Source organism: Betta splendens, chromosome 14, assembly GCF_900634795.4.
Source record: "Betta splendens chromosome 14, fBetSpl5.4, whole genome shotgun sequence".
In the NCBI taxonomy this organism is placed as follows: domain Eukaryota; kingdom Metazoa; phylum Chordata; class Actinopteri; order Anabantiformes; family Osphronemidae; genus Betta; species Betta splendens.
This window is the reverse complement of record NC_040894.2, coordinates 3,737,468-3,761,628: the sequence shown is the minus strand read 5'-3', so window position 1 is coordinate 3,761,628 and position 24,161 is coordinate 3,737,468. Positions and strand designations below refer to the sequence as shown.

General features: G+C 44.3%; 4 protein-coding genes and 1 non-coding gene across 7 annotated transcripts; 3 read left to right on the top strand and 2 right to left on the bottom strand.

Moving 5' to 3' along the window:
* Positions 1–165: 165 nt before the first annotated feature.
* Positions 166–6,929, top strand: LOC114869523 (endosialin-like). The gene is made up of 2 exons (XM_029173820.3): positions 166–3,998; positions 4,986–6,929. Exons 1-2 carry the CDS (start codon positions 3,557–3,559, stop codon positions 6,695–6,697), a joined length of 2,154 nt encoding a protein of 717 aa, XP_029029653.1. The 5' UTR covers positions 166–3,556; the 3' UTR covers positions 6,698–6,929.
* A 502-nt stretch (positions 6,930–7,431) lies between these two features.
* On the top strand, positions 7,432–14,138 carry dpp3 (dipeptidyl-peptidase 3). Of its 2 annotated transcripts, none has more exons than XM_029173818.3 (19): positions 7,432–7,659; positions 8,577–8,735; positions 8,887–9,031; positions 9,114–9,203; positions 9,360–9,497; positions 9,881–9,955; positions 10,167–10,257; positions 10,352–10,482; positions 10,593–10,723; positions 10,949–11,007; positions 11,304–11,498; positions 11,582–11,694; positions 11,772–11,864; positions 11,964–12,026; positions 12,098–12,222; positions 12,346–12,466; positions 12,821–13,000; positions 13,123–13,285; positions 13,481–14,138. In XM_029173818.3, exons 1-19 carry the CDS (start codon positions 7,517–7,519, stop codon positions 13,621–13,623), a joined length of 2,358 nt encoding a protein of 785 aa, XP_029029651.1. In that variant the 5' UTR covers positions 7,432–7,516; the 3' UTR covers positions 13,624–14,138. The 2 variants fall into 2 exon arrangements, with proteins under 2 accessions (XP_029029651.1, XP_029029652.1); XM_029173819.3 differs by lacking the exon at positions 7,432–7,659 and adding an exon at positions 7,816–7,974.
* On the bottom strand, positions 7,551–7,632 carry trnas-gcu (transfer RNA serine (anticodon GCU)). Its single transcript has one exon. It is a non-coding gene; the product is annotated as a tRNA-Ser (tRNA).
* Positions 14,139–14,227: 89 nt separating the features above from the next.
* Positions 14,228–17,335, bottom strand: LOC114869528 (ras and Rab interactor 2-like). The gene is made up of 6 exons (XM_029173830.3): positions 17,174–17,335; positions 16,529–16,732; positions 16,279–16,399; positions 16,059–16,131; positions 15,851–15,942; positions 14,228–15,712 (listed from the first exon to the last, which is right to left on the bottom strand). Exons 2-6 carry the CDS (start codon positions 16,730–16,732, stop codon positions 14,613–14,615), a joined length of 1,590 nt encoding a protein of 529 aa, XP_029029663.1. The 5' UTR covers positions 17,174–17,335; the 3' UTR covers positions 14,228–14,612.
* A 293-nt stretch (positions 17,336–17,628) lies between these two features.
* Positions 17,629–24,122, top strand: rbm14a (RNA binding motif protein 14a). 2 transcript variants are annotated; one of them, XM_029173829.2, is made up of 9 exons: positions 17,629–17,763; positions 18,439–18,618; positions 18,868–19,052; positions 19,270–19,455; positions 19,553–19,662; positions 19,783–20,049; positions 20,134–20,348; positions 20,562–20,960; positions 23,317–24,122. In XM_029173829.2, the coding sequence occupies exons 2-9, from the start codon at positions 18,458–18,460 to the stop codon at positions 23,318–23,320; spliced, it is 1,527 nt and encodes a 508-aa protein (XP_029029662.1). In that variant the 5' UTR covers positions 17,629–17,763; positions 18,439–18,457; the 3' UTR covers positions 23,321–24,122. The 2 variants fall into 2 exon arrangements, with proteins under 2 accessions (XP_029029662.1, XP_029029661.1); XM_029173828.2 differs by lacking the exon at positions 23,317–24,122 and having other exon boundaries at positions 20,562–22,042.
* Positions 24,123–24,161: the final 39 nt, after the last annotated feature.

The following is a 24,161-nucleotide window of genomic DNA, read 5'->3' as shown; positions in this document are numbered from 1 at the left end:
TACGAAAGATGAAACACGTGGACCGTGGAGAGAAAAAAGTGAATAGAGGGTATCGTCTTTTTCCTGCACTCCACAGAAATCAGCAGGAATGCCTACGCTTCATTATTTAACCACAAGGCCACAGCTAATTGCTTCAGTGTGTGTGTGTGTGTGTGTGTGTGTGTGTGTGTGTGTGTGTGTGTGTGTGTGTGTGTGTGTGTGTGTGTGCGTGTGTGACATAAGACACCAGTGGTTGGGAAAAATGCACAACTGACGTGTCCTTCTGTATTTGATATGGCCCATGCGCTTCAGTAGGAGTAAATGGAACGCGTTTGTGCTTCACTGACCCAAGTCGATGGTTGTTTCCTTGACATCAGCGTGGACCTGCTGGTCACTGAAACTAATAAGTTTTCTTTAAATGAATAATCTGGCAGGAGTGGGAAAAAGTGGTGACTCATAAAACAAATTGATTTCCAGAGTGCTTGACTTACGTCGTCTGCTTAAATCCATTATCTGGGTCACATGACACAATCAGACACTTACAGTACCACACAGTCAACATGTGTTTTATACATTGCAATGTAAAGCACAATAGCAGTGTGAGGCTGTGGTGCTGGTCTGTTGGTTGGGCCTCAGTGAAGCTCCTCACTGTCTACTGGAAGTTCAACCTTGACATTTTTGGATGTGTTTCTCAGGGGACTGAGCTGAAAGACTCACAATCCCCAAACACTCCCCCACAAGGATGACTTGTTTATAGGATATCTAACATTCAGAGCAGTTGTGTATGTCTCCCTGAGGGTGAATCCTATGGCGTCTTTGTGTTTTCTTTGGGCTTTTTTCTCTGCTCTGGTGGAAGATCGCGGCATCTGTTTAATGCATTGCCGTTTTTCATTTGCCGACATGTAAACACATGGTTGTCGTTGCATGTCCTGGTTCTTTTCTAGCGTGGCCCCGCTCGTAGACTTGCCGAATGCATGTCACATGTTCCATCAGCGGGGGAAAAGTACTGTCGGTCGCGATACGCGAATGTTTCATGCCTAGTGAAGAACATTAAATCAAGAACAGCCACTGGGCTGCTAAAAGGGAGAAATTGTGGTTGAAGTGAATCTGAGAGGCTTTTGAGCTGGAAGGTACAGTTCAGCTGCTGGAAGCTGGAGGCTCCAAATGTATCAGAGCCAGTAATGATATGTGGCAAGTGGTTAGGAGTCGAGGAGGTGGAAAGAAGTTGTGACCTGAGGTGGGAAAAGGGAGAGATCTGTATGTTCCATTAGAGGTCTTGGGGTTGGGGGACAGGGCAACTTGAAGCACTGGAGGTAGATTAATGTGAAAAGGGGGAATTGGGTGTGCAGAGCTATGGAAAGGAGACATTTTGTCTGTTCTGTCAATTACGTTTCTGGAATGTGTCTCTGGGGGCGTGGCCGAAGACACAGGAGGCGGGGTTAACCCAGCACAACGATAGAATAAACAGACCCAGAGTGGGAGGTTTGGGGTTAAAGATGGGTTCTGGGGGAGACGTTGGGGGCTTGCGAGTCCAGAATAATGACACATAAAAGACACAAGGAGGGGAGTAGCAGCAAGCAGACAAGAGAAGGGAGGAGAGAGGAGAAGATGCAAGAAAGTTCCTTTGGGATGAGGGATAAAAGAATAATAAGGGAAGGGGGAGATGACAGAGGGAGTAGTCCAAGAAAAAGGAAAGCTGAGAAAGGAGGACGGGAGCAGGAGAGGGAGGTGGGGAACAAGCCCAGAAGGCTCTTTAGGTTCTCCAGGATCCTGAGGTTTCATATTTGGTCCCTCTCTGCTGCATTTTGTTCTTACATAACTGGAAAAGACTGCTGAGCAGTGAGACTGTATATGTTTCTCCTGCCAAAAACCAACATGCCACAGCCAGTCAACTCATCTGCTTTTGCACAGAGAGAAAACAGGCTGCAGCTAATCACGGAGCCGGTCGCGCATCCAGCTGACTTTTCCATCCCATCAGTCTTTGCTGAGGGGCTGCAGCGGATGAAACGTGGCTGTCGCGCTTCCATCATTTTCCCACCGCGCCGACGAGCGCTGCCGGGTTTAGTGACGACCCCACGCCGCCTCGTGTGACCTGACAGCTGCTGAGCGGCAGCTCACGCTGTCCACACACAGAGTGATGAACATTCATGCACATTTCTGTTGTTCGGCCCAGCGTTTTACGACTTGTGCTACTTCCATGCTTTAATCAGTCAGCTTTTGTGTGGTGTTGTTTGTACCATAGCTTCAACTCTACAGCATTTCCACTGCAGATTGAACCCTTAAATTACAGCTAGCTGTGCTATTATATATTGTTTGGCTTTGATGGCTGCAAAAAAAAAGAAAAAATAATATTTTTCTTCGGAAAATTCAAACTCAGCGTTTGACTTTGCACCAGATGCCGTATCCACAGTGGACGAATCATGTGACGCCGGTGGGGGTACCCCAGTCCCCACGCCTGCTCCCAGCTATGGAGGGGTCAGGCTGATGCACATCTGGCATTTCCTCCTTCCTCCTCTCTATATGCCCTCAAGTGGTCTCACATAAACTGAAGAATACCTACACATCTGAAGTCAAGAGTGAAACCACACAGCCATAACCATTTATGCATATGGAAACAGGGATTCCTGGACCATATTCCAATTTTTCCAAGGGGCTGTAAAAACCTTTAACTGGTGTCGACTTGGTTGAAAGACAGAGAATCAGAATCAGAAGCAACACAATGGGGAAAGAAGGTAACGAGAGAATGAAAAAGAACTAGATTAAATAAAGGGACAAATAAGCAACAGGACAGGAGACGACCTCTGCATGTCGTCTAGATGACAAACTCTTTCCACTTCCAGGATGCTGCAGCAGCGTCTGAAGCCATCGGCAAAGAGCGGCGCCGTATGGTTTTCATCACTCTCTGAGGGTTTTCAGTTCTACTCTTCTCCCTTTACCATCCCAACCGCTACAGCCTTCCCCAACACACTCACACATTACCAGCCCCCTCTTCCAAAAACACACAATTCTTTTTCCCCTACGTCCCCCCCCATCCTCTCCACCCTCCCCCTCTTCTCTCTCTCTTCCTGATATTCAGCCAGAAAGCCAGCTTTGCAGACGCAAAGTCTCACATACAGGAGAGTCTCCCCGGCACCGGCATCCATCACATGTATCATGGGCTCCGCTTGATTTTTGGATCTAACTAAAAAGCATCTCTTCGTCTCTATTCTAATCTGAACTGTGGATTTTCTGGTACTTCACTGGACTTTATTTTGGACTGGGTGGACCAAGTAGTTCCTGCGTTTTGCATAGTTGCTGATAAAATCTTCTTCTCTGCTGATGAATGGACTCCAGCCAGTTCTGCACTCTATAGTCTAAAGAGAAATCCAAGGTGAGGCGTGGATCTCAGATGTCACCTTTTGGACTATTACTATAAGTGAGGGGCCAGTGAGAGCAGATTATTTATTTACGTGCGCAGACAAGATATAAAAAATAATCAGGTCGTAAGTTAAGGTCAGCTCGGCAATCTTCCCTTAGGTTATTTATTCTTGTAGTGAAGTCAGGATATTATATTGAATGTTGGCCTAGATTAAAATTCATGTGTCGGTGGATGATGCAAAAGACCGGCAGCAGCAGCAGCAGCTGGAGCAGCAGCTGGAGCAGCATGGGTCTCCTGTGTGTCCTGCTGTTAGTCTGCCTGACTCCTGCAAGCCGAGCTCAGAGGCTGAGGGAGACGGAGGCAGATCAGGGAGCAGCCAGGGCTCAGCTGGAGGAGAGGCACACGGTCTGCCACGAGGAGGGATGCTACACTGTTTTCCTGCAGAAGAGGACCTTCAGGGAGGCTGGGCGGAGCTGCCGGGAGCAAAGTGGAACCCTGGCCACAATGCATACCCACGAGGCAGCGGGTGTGGTCCACCAGCTGCTGTCGGCCATCAAGGCACAGGGCACCAAGTCGCGCTTCCGCCTCTGGATCGGGCTGCACAGACCTCCACGCCAGTGTTCGTCCAACCGACCGCTCAGAGGATTCGTCTGGGTCACAGGCAAAGTCTCAACTTTTGATATTTAACCCTGTGCTTTTTTCCAAATCGCCAGCCTCATCGTCGCACATTTATTGGGGGCATGAAAATAGACAAAAACAAAATCTTACAAATAGCCATTCAAGTTTTACTGTCACCCTTTAAAACATCCCAGGACTGAAAGTTAATAAGAAAATGCATGTGAGGGAATGGAAAATATGTGTCCTGGACTCTAAACTAAACTACTAAATTCACTAAAGTTAGTTAATTACTGTAGCACATATACACTACACAAACCAACTTTACTGCACTGAGATTAGCTAAGGAACACAACATTCCTCTTTTTTATTTGGGTAAAGTAAAAGCCAGCTAAAAGCCCTAAGTGTCTCCAGACCTCTGTCTTCAGGTAGACTGTTATTACATTAGCTACTTATGTTGTAGAGACGGGGGAAGTTCAAAACCCCTTTGACCTCAGTGCTACCCTTTAACCTGATTAAGTCATCAGACAAACCTCCACAGCCAAAAACCAGATGGCTGTGTAGGACTCAGTGTCTGCCTTGCTCCTCAGTTGGTAAATCTTCAAGAGTTATGTGTCCTGTGCTCCTTTCCCCCTGTGTCATTACTGAAGTGACTGGTTTACCAAAATGACCATGAAAACATGTTTTCTCATTCGCCTCTCGTGGCCACCAGCCATGCAGACGTCAGTGAGAACTGCTCTTTTTGTGCGTCTGTGGTGATTTCAGCTTTAAACACTTCACAACTCCCCAATAGTGTGTGTTTCCAATCATACTGTCATCACAAACCTCTGCGGCCCACTGTGGGTTTATACAAGAAATAATGACAGAGACTGGTTGAAATTGTTGTGTAGCATCGTACAAACCAAGCTTGTTATGTAGAGACTACATATATTATATCCTGGGTCCTGCTTAAAAGTACCATCACTATCTGTAAGAATAAAGATGCTAAAGTGTGTCTTTTTCACTGACTTGGCCTGCTTTGTTTTTCCAAAAGGTGACCAGGATGGACAGTTTACTAACTGGCTCCGTGAAGACGCCCCGGGAACTTGTGCAGTCCCTCGCTGTGTGGCCACGACTGTCCACACTTCCGAGAGCGGCCGCGAGAGTAGCGACAACTTCCGCTGGCTCGACGGCGCCTGCGCGCTGTCGCTGGACGGGTATGTTTGCCAGTACAACTACAGGGGAATGTGTCCCCCGCTGAAGGACGAGGACGGACGTCCAGCTGTTTACACCACCCCGTTCCACCTGGTCAGCACCGTCCTGACTCACGTGCCCTATGGATCTATAGCAACCCTATCATGCCCGGCGGGCGGCTCAAAGACTGTGCTCTGCACGGATGGACATGATGGGACCGTGGGCTGGGACGAAGATGCACCACTCTGCCCGTCCAGTGCACCTCCAAAGAGCCAGGATTGGTGCAGCGAGGGCAACAGGTGTGATCATTACTGCCAGAACACAGACACAGACTACTACTGTTACTGCGCAGAGGGCTATACGATAGATGAAGACGGGTATGCCTGCAGGCCAGACCCTCTGGGCCCGACAGACCCCCCTGAACTATCCTCCGACTCGGCTGGTCCCACTGAGCAGCCTCGCATCAGAGATGTTTGTGTGAAGATGGGCTGTGAGTACAACTGCATGGACACAGTCAGGGGCACTCGCTGCACGTGCCCCCCAGGCTACCAGATGGCGCCCGACGGCCGCAGGTGCTCTGATGTGGACGAGTGTCGACAGACCCCCTGCCCACAGGTGTGCGTCAACATCCCAGGCACCTTCCACTGCACCTGTCACCCCGGCTACCAGCAGGATGACGAGGGCGAGTGCGTGGACATCGACGAGTGCCTGGATGAGGCCAGCTGTGAAGGCGACTGTGAGAACACTGTGGGCTCCTTCGCCTGCCTCTGCGACCCTGGATACGCCCAGAACAGTGCAGGCGAGTGTGTGGATATAGACGAGTGTGCGGCGGAGTCGCCCTGTGATCAGCAGTGCCTTAATTTAATAGGAAGGTTCCAGTGTTTATGTGACGACGGCTACGACATGCAGGCAGATGGAGTTACCTGCATGCCTTCGCCTGATGATGAAGAATATTCCTCTCTGACCCCTGACCCCAGTGACTCCACTCACTCACCTGTCATGGACCTTGACTCCATTATCCCCTGGCTGTCCGCGCTCACCCCTGAGCCAGACTTTGCGGTTGACGTTGACTTTGACGTTGACGTGCTGACAGAAGCTCCTGAAAGACTCCCCCCTGGGTCTGATAATCACCTGAATCAGTGGGAAGCACAGTCACCAAAGGGTTACCAGACAGCCCCGCCCCCAACCCAAAAATACAACACGGGTAATGAAATCAACAACAAGGCTAAGGCAGGAGCTGGCGGAACTAGTGGCGGCGTGGGATCAGAGACTGCAAATGGCTCAGCAACTCCCGAATCACCCGAGGAGGTGTCCCACACAAAGAGTAAAGAGGATTTCAATGCAACTGAAGCAGGATCTGGATCTGCTGCAGGTAAACAGAAGCATGACAAGAGCTGGCTACTAGTGGCCCTGCTGGTGCCCCTGTGTGTGTTCCTCGTAGTGATGCTAGCTCTAGGGATTGTCTACTGCACCAGCTGTGCTGTGGACAAGAGCCTGAGCTTCTCAGACTGTTATCGCTGGATCCTCCCTACGACACCTCCTGACAGGAGGAACGGAAAAACCCAAGCATGAACTCTAACATAAGCAAACGCACAGATGTGTTCAATGCCCAGATGTCTGTTAACATTTCTTGTGAGGTGTGGTCCTGGTCACTGAACAGAACATACAGTTTGGATATAGTACAGCTGACTGGTTCTCCTTCTCATCAAAAAAGTTAAAAACTAAATTCTTTCCTTTGCACAACCTTTGTAAATAAATAACTTTTTCATCATGTTTTTAAAATTCAATAAAACAAGTAAACTGATGAAAACAGTGTGGTCTGTGAACCTATCCATCTTATAAATTAAAACCACCAGGCAGATGAAGAAATGAAAGTGTGTGTGGATAAAATGTGTGGTTGTCGTTTAACAGCTCCATATGTGTAAACGCCATTTTTAAGCTCATTGATGATTTTACCGTTAGCTTTATTTCACTTTGAACACAAATAAAAGGAGGAGTGCGGAGAGAAGAACAAACACACTTCAATGTATGTAAACTGCTGAGTTGTACATAGTTTTAGATAAGATTGAACAAATCAAATTAAACCAAAGCACATTGGTAACTTAGTCCCTGCTCTTTGTACGTGCATCAAGAGGATTTCAATATACATAACACATTCAACATGCAATAACCCTATATCTTACAGTAGGACTCTGCATGTCTTAAATACGGCCAGTAGAGGGCAGAACTCGTCTGTGGCGCACTGTTTGCCATTAAACCACAGAACCAGAGGAAGAAGTGTGCACACGTTAGTGGCAAGGCTCCGCTGGCTGAAGGTTTCATGTTCTGTGTGATCGCTTTAGTTTTTATTTCCATTTTCATTTAAGAGACATTTTTATAAAGCGTCAGAAGATGTTTCGATGTGTTCGGTTTGGAAAAAGGCTTGCGACGAGGATGGGATTCGAACCCACGCGTGCAGAGCACAATGGATTAGCAGTCCATCGCCTTAACCACTCGGCCACCTCGTCTTGTAGAAGAACTAGCACGCAATATCAGTAATTCTTTCTACGATATACTTCATAGTATTGTGGTCTTTGATATATTTGTTAGTATCGCAGTATTACAATGTAAAAATATCACGTGCAGTCTTTGCTTGTTTTACGCATACGGCGTTTCACCTTGAACAGAACAGTCGGTAAAGTGTTTCTAAAAAGTCACGTGAAGCAACTTTGTGCCTGGTTACGTTTCTCTTCTATGCCTGTGATTGGCTACGATGCTGATATGGGCGGGTTCCTACGTTGAATGAATACAGGAACTGGGTAGCGTGAGACTGCAGTTTGACGTTTACAGACGCTATTCGGGAAAATACGGTACATACAAGCTGAGTTTATTTGACTCCATATATCTTAAACTAAATCACTTAGCTAGTAGTGATATATAGAAACGTGTCGCATGGTGCACCTCAGTGGTTTTTAATAATCTCCGGTTGTGCTCGATGGACGTAGCATTCGGTTTAGCGTGCACGCTAAGAGCTAAGTTAGCTATTTGTAGTAGCTACTCGACGAATTATCATTTATTCATTTGTGTGCAGTTTAAGTGATTACTAGATTACTGTTAAAGAGGCACATGAACGTGGTTCTTTCAGCGTGCTCGAGGTCCACGTGAATTTCACCCCACTTAATGTTGTTTATACAAAGTGAAACAGAAATTTGGTTTCAGTAAATGCTCTGTTAATATTAACTGAGTTTGTCCTGTTTAGCCATGGTTCAGCAGTGAATACTTAGTTTTCAATTACTTTGTAGACTATCCATTTTACGGTAATATAAATTACAAAAACATCTGTCTGAGTGATACGTTATGTTTTAACATTTGAACTGACTACAAAATCAAACAAACAAAACCAAAGCTCATGAAACTTATCAGTGTTCTTGTACCTTCTTTTAACTTTTCTCACTTCTTTCTTTTAATTCAGTTCCTTATCTTCAGCGTTAACCCTCAGAGTAAAGATGGTGGACTCACAGTACTACCTCCCAAATGACATTGGCATCTCTAAACTTGACTGTAGAGAGGCCTTTCTCTTGCTCTCACCTCAGGAGAAGATGTATTCCCACTACCTGTCCCGTGCAGCTTGGTATGGTATTATTCATTTTCCACTGTGTTCCCTACTGTCGTGAAAAATTAAATATGGTACTTCAGTAAATTAATCAAAAGACTGATCACATGTCCATTTTATTCAATAGCTCAACTTTAACTGATCATGTAAATCTCATTTGCTGCCTCAGGTATGGTGGCCTGGTAGTGCTGCTGCAGACATCCCCAGAGTCTGCAAATATTTTTGTTTTGCTGCAGAGAATCTTCAGGAAGCAAAAGCCTGAACAGTTGGAACAAGTTGCTGCAGAAGCTGGACTCAATTCTGAGGAATACACGGTACAACACTAGCAAACTTTGGCTTTAAAAATATTTTTAAAGGTGAATGCTTATGTTTTTGTCTTGTTTGTGTGATGTCTAGGCTTTCTTGGTGTATGCAGCAGGTGTGTATGCCAACATGGGAAACTATAAATCTTTTGGAGACACCAAGTTCATCCCAAATCTGCCTAAGGTAAGACAGTTATATCAACTGTAAAATCCAGGTCAGGTTTATTAAACCACCAAAGAAATTTAAATTTATAATCAATGCCGTTTTTATAATAAATGAATAGACTTTTGCTATTTTGAAACTGTTGTGGCATTGTCTTGTCTGCGTATATGCACACAGGAAAAGCTGAAAGCTCTTGTGTGGGCCAGCCAGGCTTTTCAGGAGCAGCCTGCTGAGATGCAGGCTCTGTGGGACAGCTGCTCACACCTCCTCTACTCTCTGGAAGACCGACAGAAACAACTGGGGTTGGGTGACAAGGTGGGGGAAAAAACCTGTTCTTTCTTTTTAATATGTAATGAAGGATCATGTCCAGGCTGGATAGATTTATTATTGAAAATCTGCATGGTTTTAGTGCACCATTTTAATGGTGTTGCTTCTTGGTTTGGCCACTAATATAGGCTACTACATTTTCTTGTTCTTAATTCATTTATTTTCATTTATTTAAGTAACAATGACACCAGCTTAACCAGCAGTTACTACTAGTCCACAGCACCTGTTTAAACACCAGTTAATAATTTAGTGTCTTCAAATTGGCCTCCAATGTGTTAGCTATTCTCCAGTGGTTACAGTGCTGGGTAACTACAGATGACCTGGCATTGTGAAAATGTATGCTAATGTCATTCTCCCTTTTTTATCATTAGGGTATTACCACCTACTTTTCAGGAAACTGCTGCCTAGAGGATGCTGAACTGACTCAGAAGTTCCTTGACTCAAAAGTAAGCTGGGTTCTTACCTACAATTTATATTTCCACCCTTCGTTTTTGTTTTTCTTGAAATAACTCCTAACATCTGTCCCTTTTTAATCCCTAATTGGTTCAGCGAGTCATTCTCCTTTTTTCCAATTCTGATTGGCTTTTTTTTCTTGTGTGAACAACTTTTTTGCAGTCTGAAGCTTTTTTAATATCAGTGCTTGTGGTTTGTCTCCAGAAACTGTCTGCTTACAACACCCGTCTGTTTAAGAGAGACAATGGAGGGAAAACATCTTATGAAGTGCGCTTGGCTTCAGCTGTGCTGAAAGGTCAGAATTACAATGAAAGCGTTCTAGACATTGTTCCTTTACCTTGTTACTCTTAAAACAGACAGGACATACAGAGTATACATCTGCCTTACAGACTGTGCGGTGGAAGGAGAATGCAGCTCGTGCTGTGGCAGTTTCACCTTCGAAGACAAAGAATTCACAGTGAAAAGAGGAGACTATGCTCCTCTCATGGAGAAAGTCTGCCATTATCTTCAACAAGCAGAGGTGAGACAGCAATAGAGTCAGCTCTGTTTTAGCTATTAAAACATTACACAATCACACAAATAAAGAAATGTAAACGTGTTGATTTTCTTTCATTAAAATAATTCGCACAGGCTTACGCTGCCAACGACAATCAGAAAAAAATGCTTGAAGAGTACAGGCGCAGCTTTACTTTTGGCTCAGTCGAAGCACATAAGGAGGGCTCACGCTATTGGATCAAAGACAAAGGACCAATTGTGGAGAGGTAAACCCAGAAAACCACCATCTACAGTAAAGATCGTTCCACTCACACATTTACAACATCATGTTAACATCAGTATTTTTCAAATCATTACATCTTAATAGATCTATTCTAAACCCTTGATTGGCCACATTCTTCAGCTGTAAAAAATACTAATTTAAAAGAGCCCTGAAACCATTCTTTGTGCTTTTTATTGTGTATTACACCTCTATTCTCCCTTTCTCCCAGTTACATAGGTTTCATTGAGAGCTATAGAGACCCGTTTGGCTCCAGAGGAGAGTTTGAAGGTAATAACTATAGTGATTAAGAACTCAGATTCTGGTCATCACAATTTTTTATTGTTTTAATACAAAACTAAATAGAAGTTAAGAGGTGAAAATGTACATTATGATTAAGCTACTAGAACAGATGCTATAACTAGAAATATATTTTAATTAAACATGAATGTCAGGTTGCAGCAAAGAGGAAAGCCTATTGTAAAGAAAGCTTCATTAACTTCTGGAGAAACATGCAGAAATTTATGTAATGGCAAAAAGGTGTCTGTCAAATCGCTTTAACTTCAGTTGTTTGGTGCCACCTCTAGGTTTCGTTGCAGTCGTGAACAAGGCCATGAGCGAGCGTTTTGCCAGTCTGGTGAGCTCAGCGGAGGTCTTGCTCCCTGAGCTGCCTTGGCCCAGGGAGTTTGAGAAAGACACCTTCCTCAAACCTGACTTCACCTCACTGGACGTTCTTACCTTTGCTGGGAGTGGAATACCAGCTGGCATCAATATCCCTAACTGTAAGAATGCTCAGATGTCTGTCATTGTCATTATTACTTTGCAACATCACAGTAATGCCATACGTGTGCGTGTGTGTACACAGATGATGACATCAGACAGTCAGAGGGATTTAAAAACGTGTCCCTAGGCAACGTGCTGGCTGTAGCTCATGCTACACAAAAAGAAAAACTTACCTTCCTGCAGGAGGAAGACAAGGTAAATGCATGTTGCACATGGAACGACCTGTCTCGAGACACGTCACTGAGATTATATATTGTGTGTATGTGCTGTAGGATTTGTTTATCAAGTGGAAGGGGCCTTCATTCGAGGTACAGGTCGGCCTGCATGAGCTGCTGGGTCATGGAAGTGGCAAACTGTTTGTCCAGGTCAGTCACTTGTTTTAAAACATGAAACAAATAAATCCCAACTAACCGATGAAGAACTTATAATTGGAACTGTAATTACATTTTGTTCTGTTCTTACAGGATGACAAAGGCAAGTTCAACTTTGACAAGAGTAAGGTGATCAACCCAGAGACCGGAGAGGAGGTGAGCCTGCATGTTTTGAACTTGGCCTTATGTTTGGTGACAATAACTGAAGCTGTGAGTGTGTCTTCTAGGTTTCCAGTTGGTACCAGGACAGCGAGACCTGGGATAGTAAGTTCTCCACAATTGCATCGTCTTATGAAGAGTGTCGTGCCGAGTGTGTCGGACTCTATCTGTGTCTGAACAAGCAGGTTCTCAGGTATGTCATCTATTGCTCATACTCTTAATCTTTGTTTTTAAAATGAGAATGGTTGTAATGAAGAGGCTGTGTTTTTTTTTTTTTACGGTATGTTTACCATTTGTCTGTGTGTGCATATTGTAGTATTTTTGGCCATGAAGCCCAGGATGCAGAAGATGTGGTGTATATTAACTGGCTCAGCATGGTCAGAGCTGGATTGTTGGGCCTGGAGTTTTATACGCCTGAGAGCAAGAGCTGGAGACAGGTGATCCTTCTGTTGCCTCATTAAATACTGGGCTGTCTACCCTGCTTCTTCTACTAGGTTCAAAATTATGCCTTTTAGCACTTTGATAAATATGAGCCCTGCTTTGCAGCATGTAATCATAAATCACAGGTTTTATTTATACAGAACTTCAAGAATGCAAAGTGCTCGGTGAACTGTATTTACAAGACAAGCCAGCATTCAGACCATTAACCACGAGTTTCTCAGAACCTGACTGGCTCACTTTACTGTGTCTGTTTTATAGTATAGCTTACAGTATGTCTGTTTGTTTATATCAGTGTCGGTATGTGTATGCATGATGAGTCGCATGTGCTGTACACACTGTCTGCGTTTCAGGCTCACATGCAGGCTCGCTTCGTGATCCTGCGTGTTCTGCTGGAGGCCGGGGAGGGTCTGGTGGGCCTCGAGGAAGTGACAGGTCCCGACGGAAACCCAGATGCACGCATCACACTGGACCGCAGCAGGATCCGCACCGTGGGCAAGAACGCCATCCACAGGTTCCTTTGTAAACTGCAGGTAGGGCATTGGCTCAACAGCATGTAAATAAGTTACAGTGGAGAAGTCAAATGTTTACTTATTTTATATAGAAAAACTTTAAATTACTTACTTTATGGATCTCTGATTTCACCTTTTTGTAGGTTCTTAAATCGACAGCGGATGTGGAAGGAGGCAGAGCCCTGTACGACAAGTACTCCACCGTCAGTGACACCGGCGCTCACAACTTTCTGCGTCTCCGTGAGACGGTCCTGCTGAGGAAAGAAGCCCGAAAGCTGTTTGTCCAGGCCAACACCAGAATCAATGGTATTTACTGTAGCCCTATATGTCTGGGTACACAGACGTGCACAGCCTTTTCTCAGAACTGGGACATGTTGAAGGGCAGTGTGACTGCACCTTTTGAATACATTTTCCTTGTATGTGTGTGTATAAACTAATTTGTTTAAGCGTAATCTTACTCCACTCTGAAGGATTCGGTTTGTGGCTGTGTGTGGTTTACAGGGGACAGTGTGGAGCTGGTGGAATACGAAGGCAGCCAGGCTGGTTTAATTAACTCCTTCACTGAGCGCTTCCAAGACGACGCCGAGCAGCTGGAGGCTGACCTTTTAGAGATGAGCAAAAACGACGCAGCCTGCTGGTGTTGATGGACGCCTGCTCTATGGGCTTAAAAATATCAACTCGAATTGTATTTTTAACCATATGTGATAGCAAAGTGATTCTTAATGGATGTTAAATCACAGTGATTCAAGATGATAAAGAGACCTCATTATACTTTAAATAAAGCCATAGGACAAACACAGACCTGCCAAAGATCCCAGCCTCTCTTTCCAGCCACTACCCAAATTCTGTCTTTGATAACTAGAATAACTATAAATACATAAGCTGATGATTGCAACATAATAAATACTGCCCTGACCAGGTCTAACTGACAGGCAGTGATGTGACTCTCTAAAGCTAGGTAGAATGTTTGTCCAGCTTTAGTTTTGATGATTTGACAGCTTAAGACGGTTACCTAGCAGCTGTTATGGTTTAACACAGACCTCAGCAAATGATAGGCTTTATTTTGACGGGTTTGGTTTAAAGATGGCTGTGTCTTGAAGAACTCACTAATTAAGAAATGTGTTGTTGGATATGCACAAATAAAAACTGTTTGATAAGATCTTAGAGGGCTTCTTTTTACCCGAACACCATCCCATTCAATTCTTTTATTAAACTCTCAATAGCAAATAGGCTGCAGTATATTTTTGTAAAGAGCTCCAACTGAGATGAGACTTTCATGCAGAGCAGGCACCTACTGGCCCATTCGAATGCGCTAATAAGTTCTGATCAGCCCATTCGTAATGGCTGATAACATCCGAAGCGGGTGTTTACACACGAGTCATTACATTGACGCAAAAAGAAATTTCAGCTTTTGCTGATCTAGGTGCTACATTAAAAAGTACAGCGACTGTACAGGACAATCCCTTCAAATACAAACAAAGTGGATGTTAGGAAATACCTTCCAGTTACAGTTAACACAATGTGTACATGATTAAAGCAGTAAAAACCTTTATATACACAAAGTTTAGTTCCTACCGAAGGTTCAGGATGCTGTGAATATATTAGCACTAAATCTAAACCAGGCTTCATTACATCATGAAGGACTATTATTAATACAACAGGCATTCGTGTGTAAAACCAGATCCTCTGTTTTTTCCAGCTCCTTATTTGGTTCAGTGTCCTCACCCTTAAGTTCATCTGTACTTGCTGCCTCTTCCTCAGGTTCACACTCTACGTTTTGCTGATCTGTGCTTGAATGAGTGTTTGCTGTGCAATAATGCTCCTTGGTCAGGCGAGGAAAGGATGGAGAGGTGAAGGGAGACAGGGAGAAGGGGACCTGACGGGACGGAGACGGCGACTGATGAGGCGACAGGGAGGGTGAAGCGCACGCCGAGTTTTTGGGGAAAGGGGGGGGTGCCATAGGTGACAAGTAAGGAGAGAGTGACGGCGACTGGGAAGAAATAATGGCTGACGGCTGCTTGTAGTCAGAGTCGTCCAGGAGTTGTTCTGTTTCTGTTCGTAGTTCTTCCGATCCAGCTTGAGCTTTACCTTGGTCCTGCTCCTTCAGCTCGGGCTGGAAGTGAGTAGTTGCTGGTGGAGGCTGAAGTTCTGCCTCCTGGGAATCATCTAGTGTTTGTGTCACAGGTTTGGGCTCAGTGTCCTGACTGAAGAACTCGTTCTGAGTGAGCTGACATGAGTTCTGGCACGGCAAAAGGCCCTGTCCTGCTTTCTGGGCTTTGCACTGCCGCTTTTTGGGCATTAGTGGCGGTGGAGGTGGTGGCACCATTGGGGGAGATAAGAGAGTTTCCGTTTCTGTAGAGACCCGAACCTTGGCGCTGCGCTGGAACATGCGCCGTCTGGACATCGGGTCCTGAGACTGAAGGAAAAGGGGGTTGATGAAACAGAGGGCGCCCAGGCCGGAGCCGCAGTCCAGCTCTTTGGGGCTGCGCGTCGTGATGGGACAGAACGTTTGGAACACAGTGGGACTGGAAGCTGCCCGTTTGCCACCCGTGTCTGACTCAGGGACTGTCCTGAGTTGGTTACTGGCGTGAGGCTGGGCAGCAGAATCAGAACTGGTCTGTGCTGCAGCAGTAGAGTCTGGCTGCTGCTGCTGCTGATGTTGCTGGTTCTCATCCTTTTGGGGTTTCACCACATCCCGAGGCCCACGAATATTTAGATGGGACCTCCAGAATTCTAAAAAAACAAAAAACAAAAAGACAATAAAAAATATATTTTGCATTTGATTGATACCTAGCAGTTGTTGTGTAATTGTGGCATATGTAAAAGGATGCGCATGTGCAAATTATGCAAACTATTAGGGAACAAACCTACCAATTCCCATATGAGAGATGGACTCAAGCTCTTTGTGGGACGTGGCCTTTGCAATGGCTTCAGGGAGCTCCAAAGGGAAAGGCAATATGTCTCTGACATGCAAAGAATATTAGAATGATAATACCAACATGATTTATTTCATTACAAATGCACACAGGATGCATTTGTGCATCATGCAGAAAATTAAGAAAAACACAGCATGGTTTACCTGCTAACACAGTAGAAAGATATTAGTCTTGGGAGATCTGGAAAGCTGATGGCAGATGTCTCCAGAGACAGAGCTGGGGGAGAGCAAAATTCAAAGATTTGGTAGAATTTACCATTTTGCGTAGCACAACATTCACATGGTGACATGCTTTGACGCGCTGGTTAAGTCCTAATAGCGCAGCAAATTTCAGGGTGCAGGAAATTACACATTCCAGTCTTACTATTAGTGGAGTTTTCCTCAGTGATTCCAAACTGCTGGACGAAGGATGGCATACTGTCATCTGCTAAACGGACACACAACACGCTTTTCTTGGATGTACGAGACTTACGTACCAGGAATGTCTGCAGAACAACACAACTGTATTACTGGGTGCAAGACTGTAGGGCGCTGTGCGTGACAACATGTGGCAGGTGGAGTATACTGGGTGTGTACTGGCTTGTTTCCATGTGTATTGTACATGCGTGTCTGACCCCAGGGGGCTCTCGCTGCAGTATGTGCAGTGCAGTGGCGGGGTTGATTGACAGCTGCAGCCAGACGGGAACAGTGAGCAGGAGGCGGTCCAGTACGTTGATGCTTTTCAGGGAGCCTCTTCCTCTTTGATGCCCTAAATGCTTCCGCTCTAACAGTGAGGCCGGCTCTGGAAAATCATACAGAGGTTCCTCTTGCTGTGTCATCTACAGACACAAATAACACACATTGTTAATAAAGGTCTATGCTATAGGTGGTTGTTATAGGTTTTGTGGTCCCATTGGACACAGTCAGATGGGCGGGATTGCTACACACATGCACACACATAATAAATGTTCTTGGATTGCAACAGCAAGTCCGGACATGGTAAAGTACAGCGGCTCAGACGGAGCTTAAATGACATGGGAAGATACGAGGCACAAGAACAAGCAAATGTGATTAACTAGAAAACAGAAACTTAAAGAAAAGGCAGAAGATGTGAGTCTGTTATTCTATGCATATATTATTTCTTAATAAAGTTGCCATGCGTTTGAAAACCTGCACAGACCCACGGAGTGCATTCCTGTAAAAGCAGGTCTGTTTCAGCTGGACAATCACAACCAAACATCAAACTTTCCCGCTGACTTTACTGTGTTCTCGCCGTTTACCTTGGTTCCCCGATCCTTAATTTATCCCCTCCGGATCCACTTTGTGGTGGAACGCTGCTTATTCCTCCCCCCGCGTCTTTTTCCGTGACAAGTCAACTTCTTTTCCACTCTGGCCCGTCATGACGCGTGTTCTCACCTCTGAGATGTGTCCTTGCTCTTTAGCCCCGCCTTCAATCTCACCTGATCTCACCTGGAAATGAAAGCCTCCTGGTGCCTCCCCCTTTCGGGCTCGTGCCAAAGGTACACGCGAAATTTTATTCAGTAACACCAGGATAAGACGGAAGTTTATTTAACTTCAAAGTTTTGTCATAGTCTTTTTTGGTGCATTAGCTGTGTTTAAATAGGTTATAGAAAATATCAAACCAGGCACCGCTGTTGTAAGTTAGGTGTGTAATATTAGCGAAAAATATAAATAATAATAACTAATGTAAATAAATGACGCTGTTGCAAGATTGAATTTTGTGAGCTTCAGTGCCATGAGCCATTTCGTGTAAACCTGATGAAAGCGCGCCTCCGCGGCCACGACGGCTCCTACAGTATCCGGAGCCGGATGTGAGGTTGGAAATTCAACAGCTCCGGGACCGCGTTGGGTAAGAAGTCTGCACTGTGCCGCCGTAGCTACTGCTTTACCTGTTATTAGTATGCAATAATGGTGAAAAATTTGTAAATACAACGAGTCGTAGGTTCTGTCGGGGTTAACAAACAGACTAAAGTATACGTTTGCAGCCTCGATAAAACCACTTCGTGCGTTAGCTAGTTAGCTTAGCCACGGTTAGCATGTACTGTTAACGCTGACCAAGATGGCCAGTGCTGTCACTAGTTTTTAAGCTAGCTAACTGTTGGTCGTGTGGCTAATCCTTACATCAGGCTCACGTTGTTATAAACAGGGATTTATTTTTGTGTTTATTCGTTTATTGCTGGAACTAGCTAACCTAACATACTGATGTGTCGCCGTTAACTGCATGTAATCGTTTTTGCCGCTAAAGTTGGCTAACGGTTTTAGCTTAGCTAGCTAACAATACCTGACAAACGTTAGCTAGCACAGCGTAGAGTCGCTGCTGGAAGCTAGTGTTGTAACTGTAGGTACACGTAATAGCTACGTAACAACCTGATGCCATCTCCCCAAATGGAACAGCTACAGCGATTATCTACAGACAGTCGTTGTTTTGCCTAATGGTCATTTTGTTACAGGTTTAGCGGTACATTAACCATGCTTTAGGCGTTGCTTAACGTTAACCAGCGCGTCCTGTTCACTGTTTTTGCAGGTGCCTGGCTGATATAGAGATGAGTGGTGAAAACGTCAAGTTGTTTGTTGGGAACCTTCCTATAGATGCGACTCAAGACGAGATCAACAAGCTCTTTGCTCCGTATGGCGAGATCAACACCTGCTCCTTGCTTAGACAATATGCCTTCGTGACACTAAGGGGGGAGGGAGCAGCAGACAGGTATTTAAAACACACAGTAAATGTGCAGCAGCCTTTTTCCTGTTTTGATAAGCAAATTCAAAAAATTTAATGTTAACCACCTCGTCTTACTATTAGTAAAACACACTAGATGTGATTAACAAATATCACAAATGTCAAGCATAATGAAATATGAAGTCTCTCAATCTTAGCTAAAATGTGTAATAATGTTATGTTATAATAGTGACAGATATATAATCTAACAATATAATCTTGTTATTAACCACATAGGGCTATACGACATCTTGATGGGAAAGAGTACAGAGGAAGGCCCTTGGTGGTTGAAGAGTCACGTGCACGCCCGCCCAACTCCACCAAGGTGTTTGTGGGAAATCTCAGTGCAACGTGTTCAGCAGATGACCTGCATGGGCTGTTCTCGACATTTGGACGGGTTTTAGACTGTGATAAGGTCAAAGGTGAGTAAGAAAACCTCTTTCCAAAATGGAAGGTACAACACAACCTTATCTGCAGGTTCAAAACTTCAAAACTAAGTCAGGTGTCAGTAACAATAGCATCAATCTATTATTAGTCAGGTTTTAATGCTGTCTGTGTTACAAGTTGTACTTTAATAAAACTAAGTTAAAAGTGAACATGTATTTACTTTTAATAATGTTGAGCTTTCTGTCTTTACAGCCAGATTATGCTCAAATGTTGGATATGCATTTGTGCATATGGAGAGGAAAGAGGAGGCCATGGCAGCTATTGAAGCACTTAGTGGGACCATATTTAAGGGCCGTCAATTGGCCGTAGAGCTTTCTAAAGCCCAGCCTTTGGTCAACCAGCTTCTTTCCGGAAATTCAGCCAACGCAGGCGCACAAGGTTGGGAACTGATTTACTTTTTTCTTCAGTATGTCACTGAATGCTCTAAACTAATTGCATCTATGACATTGTCATGTTTGGGGTTTATTTTTCTTAGGTGGTAGAGAGGGTCTCCTTCCCCGGCCACCTCCATCACTAGAGCATCATCAGAGTCAAGCAGCCGTGCTTGCTGCAGCTGCTGCAGCTGCTGCTGGATTGCCCATACAGGTAATTTCATTGCCTCTATTATCACCGGAGAAATACTTGCATTTACACTTCACTGACTGTTATCTTTGCAGATATGAGAATGAGTAATATTTTAATTCAGCTATTTCCTCTTTTTTCCAGGTTCAACAAAGTGTCCATAATTCGTTCTACAACACCACATCCTTTGATCCCACCTATGCTGCTCTGAAGGGCATTACAAGTTCTAGAGGTGCAGATGGGTTGATATACGGTGCACTTGCTAGCCAGGTTTACGGATCTGTTGCCAACCAGGTTTACCAAGATATAACTACTCATGAAACGGCTGAAGAAATAGAGCAACCGGCTGCACCAGATCCAACAACACTTTTTGAGGCAGCAAGAGCCAAGTTTTTTCAGGAGGGACAGAAGGTATTCTAATATTTATTTTATATATATTACATTTCTAACATTCTTATGTGTATTTAATAACTTTAATATACATTTCCTAACAAGGTTCTGGCAGAGCAGCAGGCAGGAAGAAAGACATCAACTTCAGATAATGAGCGGGACCGTAGCCCAATTAGAGGAAATCGAGCGCCTCTCCTTCCTGACCCTGTTCCAGGTTCCTTCGCTCAGGTACGACCTAAACGACGCGCCCTGCTGCCGACACCACCTGGAGTACCCGAAGATCCCGCCACGACTCCTGAAGGGTCCGATCCTGTTGCTAGGTACATATTACACCTTAATATAGGGTAGAGGTAGATGGTCAGAATTAAAATGAGCATAAAGAGTTTTCTTCCATTTATCCATATTATTACATATTGCTTACCAAATTCAATCATTGCAAAGTTCTGTGGAGAAACACATTTGTCCATTATTATTTGTATTGTTTCAACCTTCACATTCTTTTGTTTTCTTTCCTTTACCTCTTTCATCTGCAGGTCTTACTCAGAGTACTACCAGCAAATGCACCAATACCAACAGTATCAGCAATATCAGCAACAGTATCAGTACCTCCAGTATGCTTACACCAATCCTCCTCCACCTCCTCCTCCACCGGCCACTACACAGACACCGGCCTCCACCGCTGCACCTGCGCCACCAGGAACATATGCAGCACCCCCAACATATGCCGCATCTGGAGCCTATGCAGCACCAGGAACATATGACAGCTCTGCAAACTATGACGCCTCATCAGGGAGTTATGACACTTCAGCGGTGAACTACGATGTCTCGTCAGGAACCTACGACAGCTCAGCAGGCTATGACGCTTCTGGGGGCTACGGATCATATGACTCATCAGGAGCTTACGCAGCAGGAAGCTACTCCACATCCACACCGTATGAGCAGACACCCGCACATGGGCAACCCATGGCCCAGCGCAATGATTACCCTTATCACACGCCAGAACCCCCATATCGATAATTTCACCCCTACACACTCCTTCCACACTGCAGATGTGTTTGTGTGTGTGCGTGCGCGCATGTGTATTTACCTAAGGGACAGTTTAAAGAGGATAATCAGACAAGCGGCAAGTTTGTAATTCGAATGTGCTTTAATTCTAAAGCAGCTCACCTTTTGTACATCTTGGCTATCCTTGTCTCTAACTAGCTTGCCTGTGAGTTGATGCCTGTTGATGGGATTTTTGAATTAACATGTGGGACAGCTAAGATTGGAATATTAAGTTTAGTTTTCTGTTTTACGTCACAGAAGCTGGTTCCTTGTTGAATGTTAAAGAAGCATAAGCATTTTTTGAGACAACGTTAGACTCGGTGCCCACAAGATTTTCCCAAGACTGTTTTTGTTTTGTAGGTGGACCAGGCCTTTTATATACTCTACATAATAGTTTATGCTAAACTTTGTAACTGTATATTGAATTGAAATTTCCCAGCTTTTAGAATTACTTCTGAAGAAATAAATACCCAACAAATTGGTTCCATTAATCTTGGCCTCTTTATAGAATAGAAACGCTTGCCTTTGTTTGGAGTGATGGAGTCGAAGGTCTGTACAGACACAGACCTTTGTATTGATTATTTTTATAGTAATATTCTTTGTGGAGTATGTAACCGGCCTTAGGTAAAACTCAGTGACATGACCGGTTCTGTTCTGGCCAGCCTGTTTGTATGGTCATTTAACTGCAGGTACTTGAGCAATGCACCAGTTAGGTTTTGTTGCCTTTTTGTAAAGAGCCTTCACCAGGTTACCTGTAGGAATGTGTGCTAATTGGCTAGATTATTTGGATTCATTCGGAGTTCAACAAGCAGAAAGAAGTATCATTCGTTTGTGGCTCCCAGTTTAGGAATTGGGTTCATTGAATTCTTTGATGTGGCAGAAATTTCTAATTGTGGGCTAATCAGATTACATGACCCTTGACTCCTGGTGATTCATTGCATTTGGCCTGCTGTATAAAAATTATTGTTGACCCGTTCTTTGTTCTTTTCTGCAGTTCAGGGTGACTTTGGAGTGAATTTCTATTTTCCAGATGTTTCCACTTAGCTTAAGAATGATGCCGCCTATTCGTTTCACAGGAGTGATAGCCACCTTCTTACCTGAGAGCAGTGAATAGATTTGAAGTGCATTGACATGTATGTGACTTCAGGAGGGGGTCCTCTGACAACATAAGTCACAGTTATAAGCCACTATTGTGCAAAAGTTAGGCTATGTTTAATTTCAATTAGATTAAAGTAATGTAATGTTAAGAGCATTCTCTCTAAAAAACAGCTCGACGACCTATGTCTAATTATGACTCTCAGTTAAAATAGGAACTTTCTATTTTTAGAGTATCTATTTTTCTTTCAGTTTTATAGGCATTTGTTGCATATTGAATTGACAAAAGAAACTGACCCAAGGCCAAAGTAAAATAATCAAATTTTATATACAGTACTTAAATATTTTTTTGACCTTCTCTGTAATAGGGTCTGAATTAGGTTAATCATCTGCTAGTGTTCAACTCATACTGGAAATTATTGGTAAACATGTTGATTAGAGGTGATGAGGGCCAGCAGTTGTAAAAGAAAAAGTCATGCTTATGTAGTAAATGATTGCAGCATCTGTTGTATCAAGCATAAATACAAGGTCGGGCACCCCCCCCCCCCCCCCCCCCCCCCCCCAAACATAAAAATGTACCTTCTAAAATGCAGTTATCTGCTGTACTGCTGGTGTTTGCGGTGTGGAGCTATTGGTTGAGTGGACGTAATATGACTAATATGAGCTGCTGGTGACGGTGAAGGTTCTTTTGGATATAGTCAGCTTGCAGATTTTCCTGAGCAGCAGTGGAAATGGCTGATGACCTCTCCTTTTCCCTCTTCCTGGTCTCACCGGACTTTTTTTGTTTGTTTTCTCAAACATGATTGCAGGTTTCCCCGCATTCATATGAAATATAGAAGGATTCCACCGAATTTGCGTCTGGGTGTATTTGAACTGGCTTCTTTGTAAGCAGACTACATGTGCAAATTATACTGAAGCACAGTCTGTACTTTCCATGACTCATAGTAGTTTCTTTGGTGATTGTACCACACTAGTTACTTTTCTTATTACTTACTGGATACCTGAACTGGCGGTGCTGTGTTAGACTTAGGAGACAAGTAGGCTCGCTACATTTCCACATTTTTCCACCTACTCCATGTGAACTGTTAGTTGCATGCCTTGTTGTTGTTGCTGCTCCAGCCACCTTCTTCCTCTTGCTGATTATTGCAGCTAGAGTGGGAGGGAGCCAAACTGAGCCCTTGCCCTGGACGTACGCCACACGCAGCTGTAGCGTGGGATGGGGAAAACAGCAGCCTTAGGCCTGAAACTGCTGTGGACGATGGGGTGTCCCCCCACTAAGGTAAACACTCAGACCACACACTTCTGCCCCTCCCTCGAAACACGCGTACACACTCAAACACTCATACTTTTATGCAGACACACCGTTGTCCATGCTTCCTATTCCCTGCCTTCTTCAGGATTTTATATTCGGCAAGATTTTTGGAAATGAATCAAGTCTTTTTTTTGTGGGAGATGTTTTTCTGTTTTTGATTTTTTTTCCTCATCATATCCCAGGCTTAACTCTTCTCATACATTCCTTTTCCCAAAATACTGCCCGCTGAGACGCCTTTGAGGACACCTCTTCTGTTTGGTAGTCTAAATCCCAACCCTGTCTGAAGCAGGTGTGATGTTAGTATGTTAAAAGCCTGTTGATCAAGAGTAACAGGCCAGTTCGACATGGGACATTTAGGTAGAATGCATTGTTTTAGTTTTCCAACGTGAACCCCTGGGGCCATTTGGGGTTAAGTGCCTTGCTTAAGAGCACATTGGTAGGCCCTCAATTTCAGAGTTGAAATATCTGAATCGATTGCTGGATCGACGCTCGACTCCCGTTCGCCACCAAAACAACCATTTTTGATGCCACATTTAACTTGTATGAATGACAATGAACACAAATATTATCTTTTGTTTTAAATTACATTTTGTCCGATGTCCTTTTGAAATGTTTAATTATCAATAAATGAACTTCAACTGAACTTTAGCTTCTGTGTGCATATCTGAAGTTTCACTTTCAG

Excerpts from the sequence above, each read along its gene's own strand:
- LOC114869523 (XM_029173820.3), top strand. The coding sequence starts at position 3,557 with ATGTGTCGGTGGATGATGCAAAAGACCGGCAGCAGCAGCAGCAGCTGG. Across the intron at positions 3,999-4,985 it reads AGGATTCGTCTGGGTCACAG|GTGACCAGGATGGACAGTTT; the intron begins GCAAAGTCTCAA and ends TTTTTCCAAAAG.
- dpp3 (XM_029173818.3), top strand. The coding sequence starts at position 7,517 with ATGTTTCGATGTGTTCGGTTTGGAAAAAGGCTTGCGACGAGGATGGGA. Across the intron at positions 11,695-11,771 it reads TCCTGCAGGAGGAAGACAAG|GATTTGTTTATCAAGTGGAA; the intron begins GTAAATGCATGT and ends TATGTGCTGTAG. Across the intron at positions 13,001-13,122 it reads GGTTCCTTTGTAAACTGCAG|GTTCTTAAATCGACAGCGGA; the intron begins GTAGGGCATTGG and ends ACCTTTTTGTAG.
- LOC114869528 (XM_029173830.3), bottom strand. The coding sequence starts at position 16,732 with ATGACACAGCAAGAGGAACCTCTGTATGATTTTCCAGAGCCGGCCTCA. Across the intron at positions 15,943-16,058 it reads TCTTTCTACTGTGTTAGCAG|AGACATATTGCCTTTCCCTT; the intron begins GTAAACCATGCT and ends TTTGCATGTCAG. Across the intron at positions 15,713-15,850 it reads CATCTCTCATATGGGAATTG|AATTCTGGAGGTCCCATCTA; the intron begins GTAGGTTTGTTC and ends TTGTTTTTTTAG.
- rbm14a (XM_029173828.2), top strand. The coding sequence starts at position 18,458 with ATGAGTGGTGAAAACGTCAAGTTGTTTGTTGGGAACCTTCCTATAGAT. Across the intron at positions 18,619-18,867 it reads GGGGAGGGAGCAGCAGACAG|GGCTATACGACATCTTGATG; the intron begins GTATTTAAAACA and ends TTAACCACATAG. Across the intron at positions 20,349-20,561 it reads GGGTCCGATCCTGTTGCTAG|GTCTTACTCAGAGTACTACC; the intron begins GTACATATTACA and ends TTTCATCTGCAG.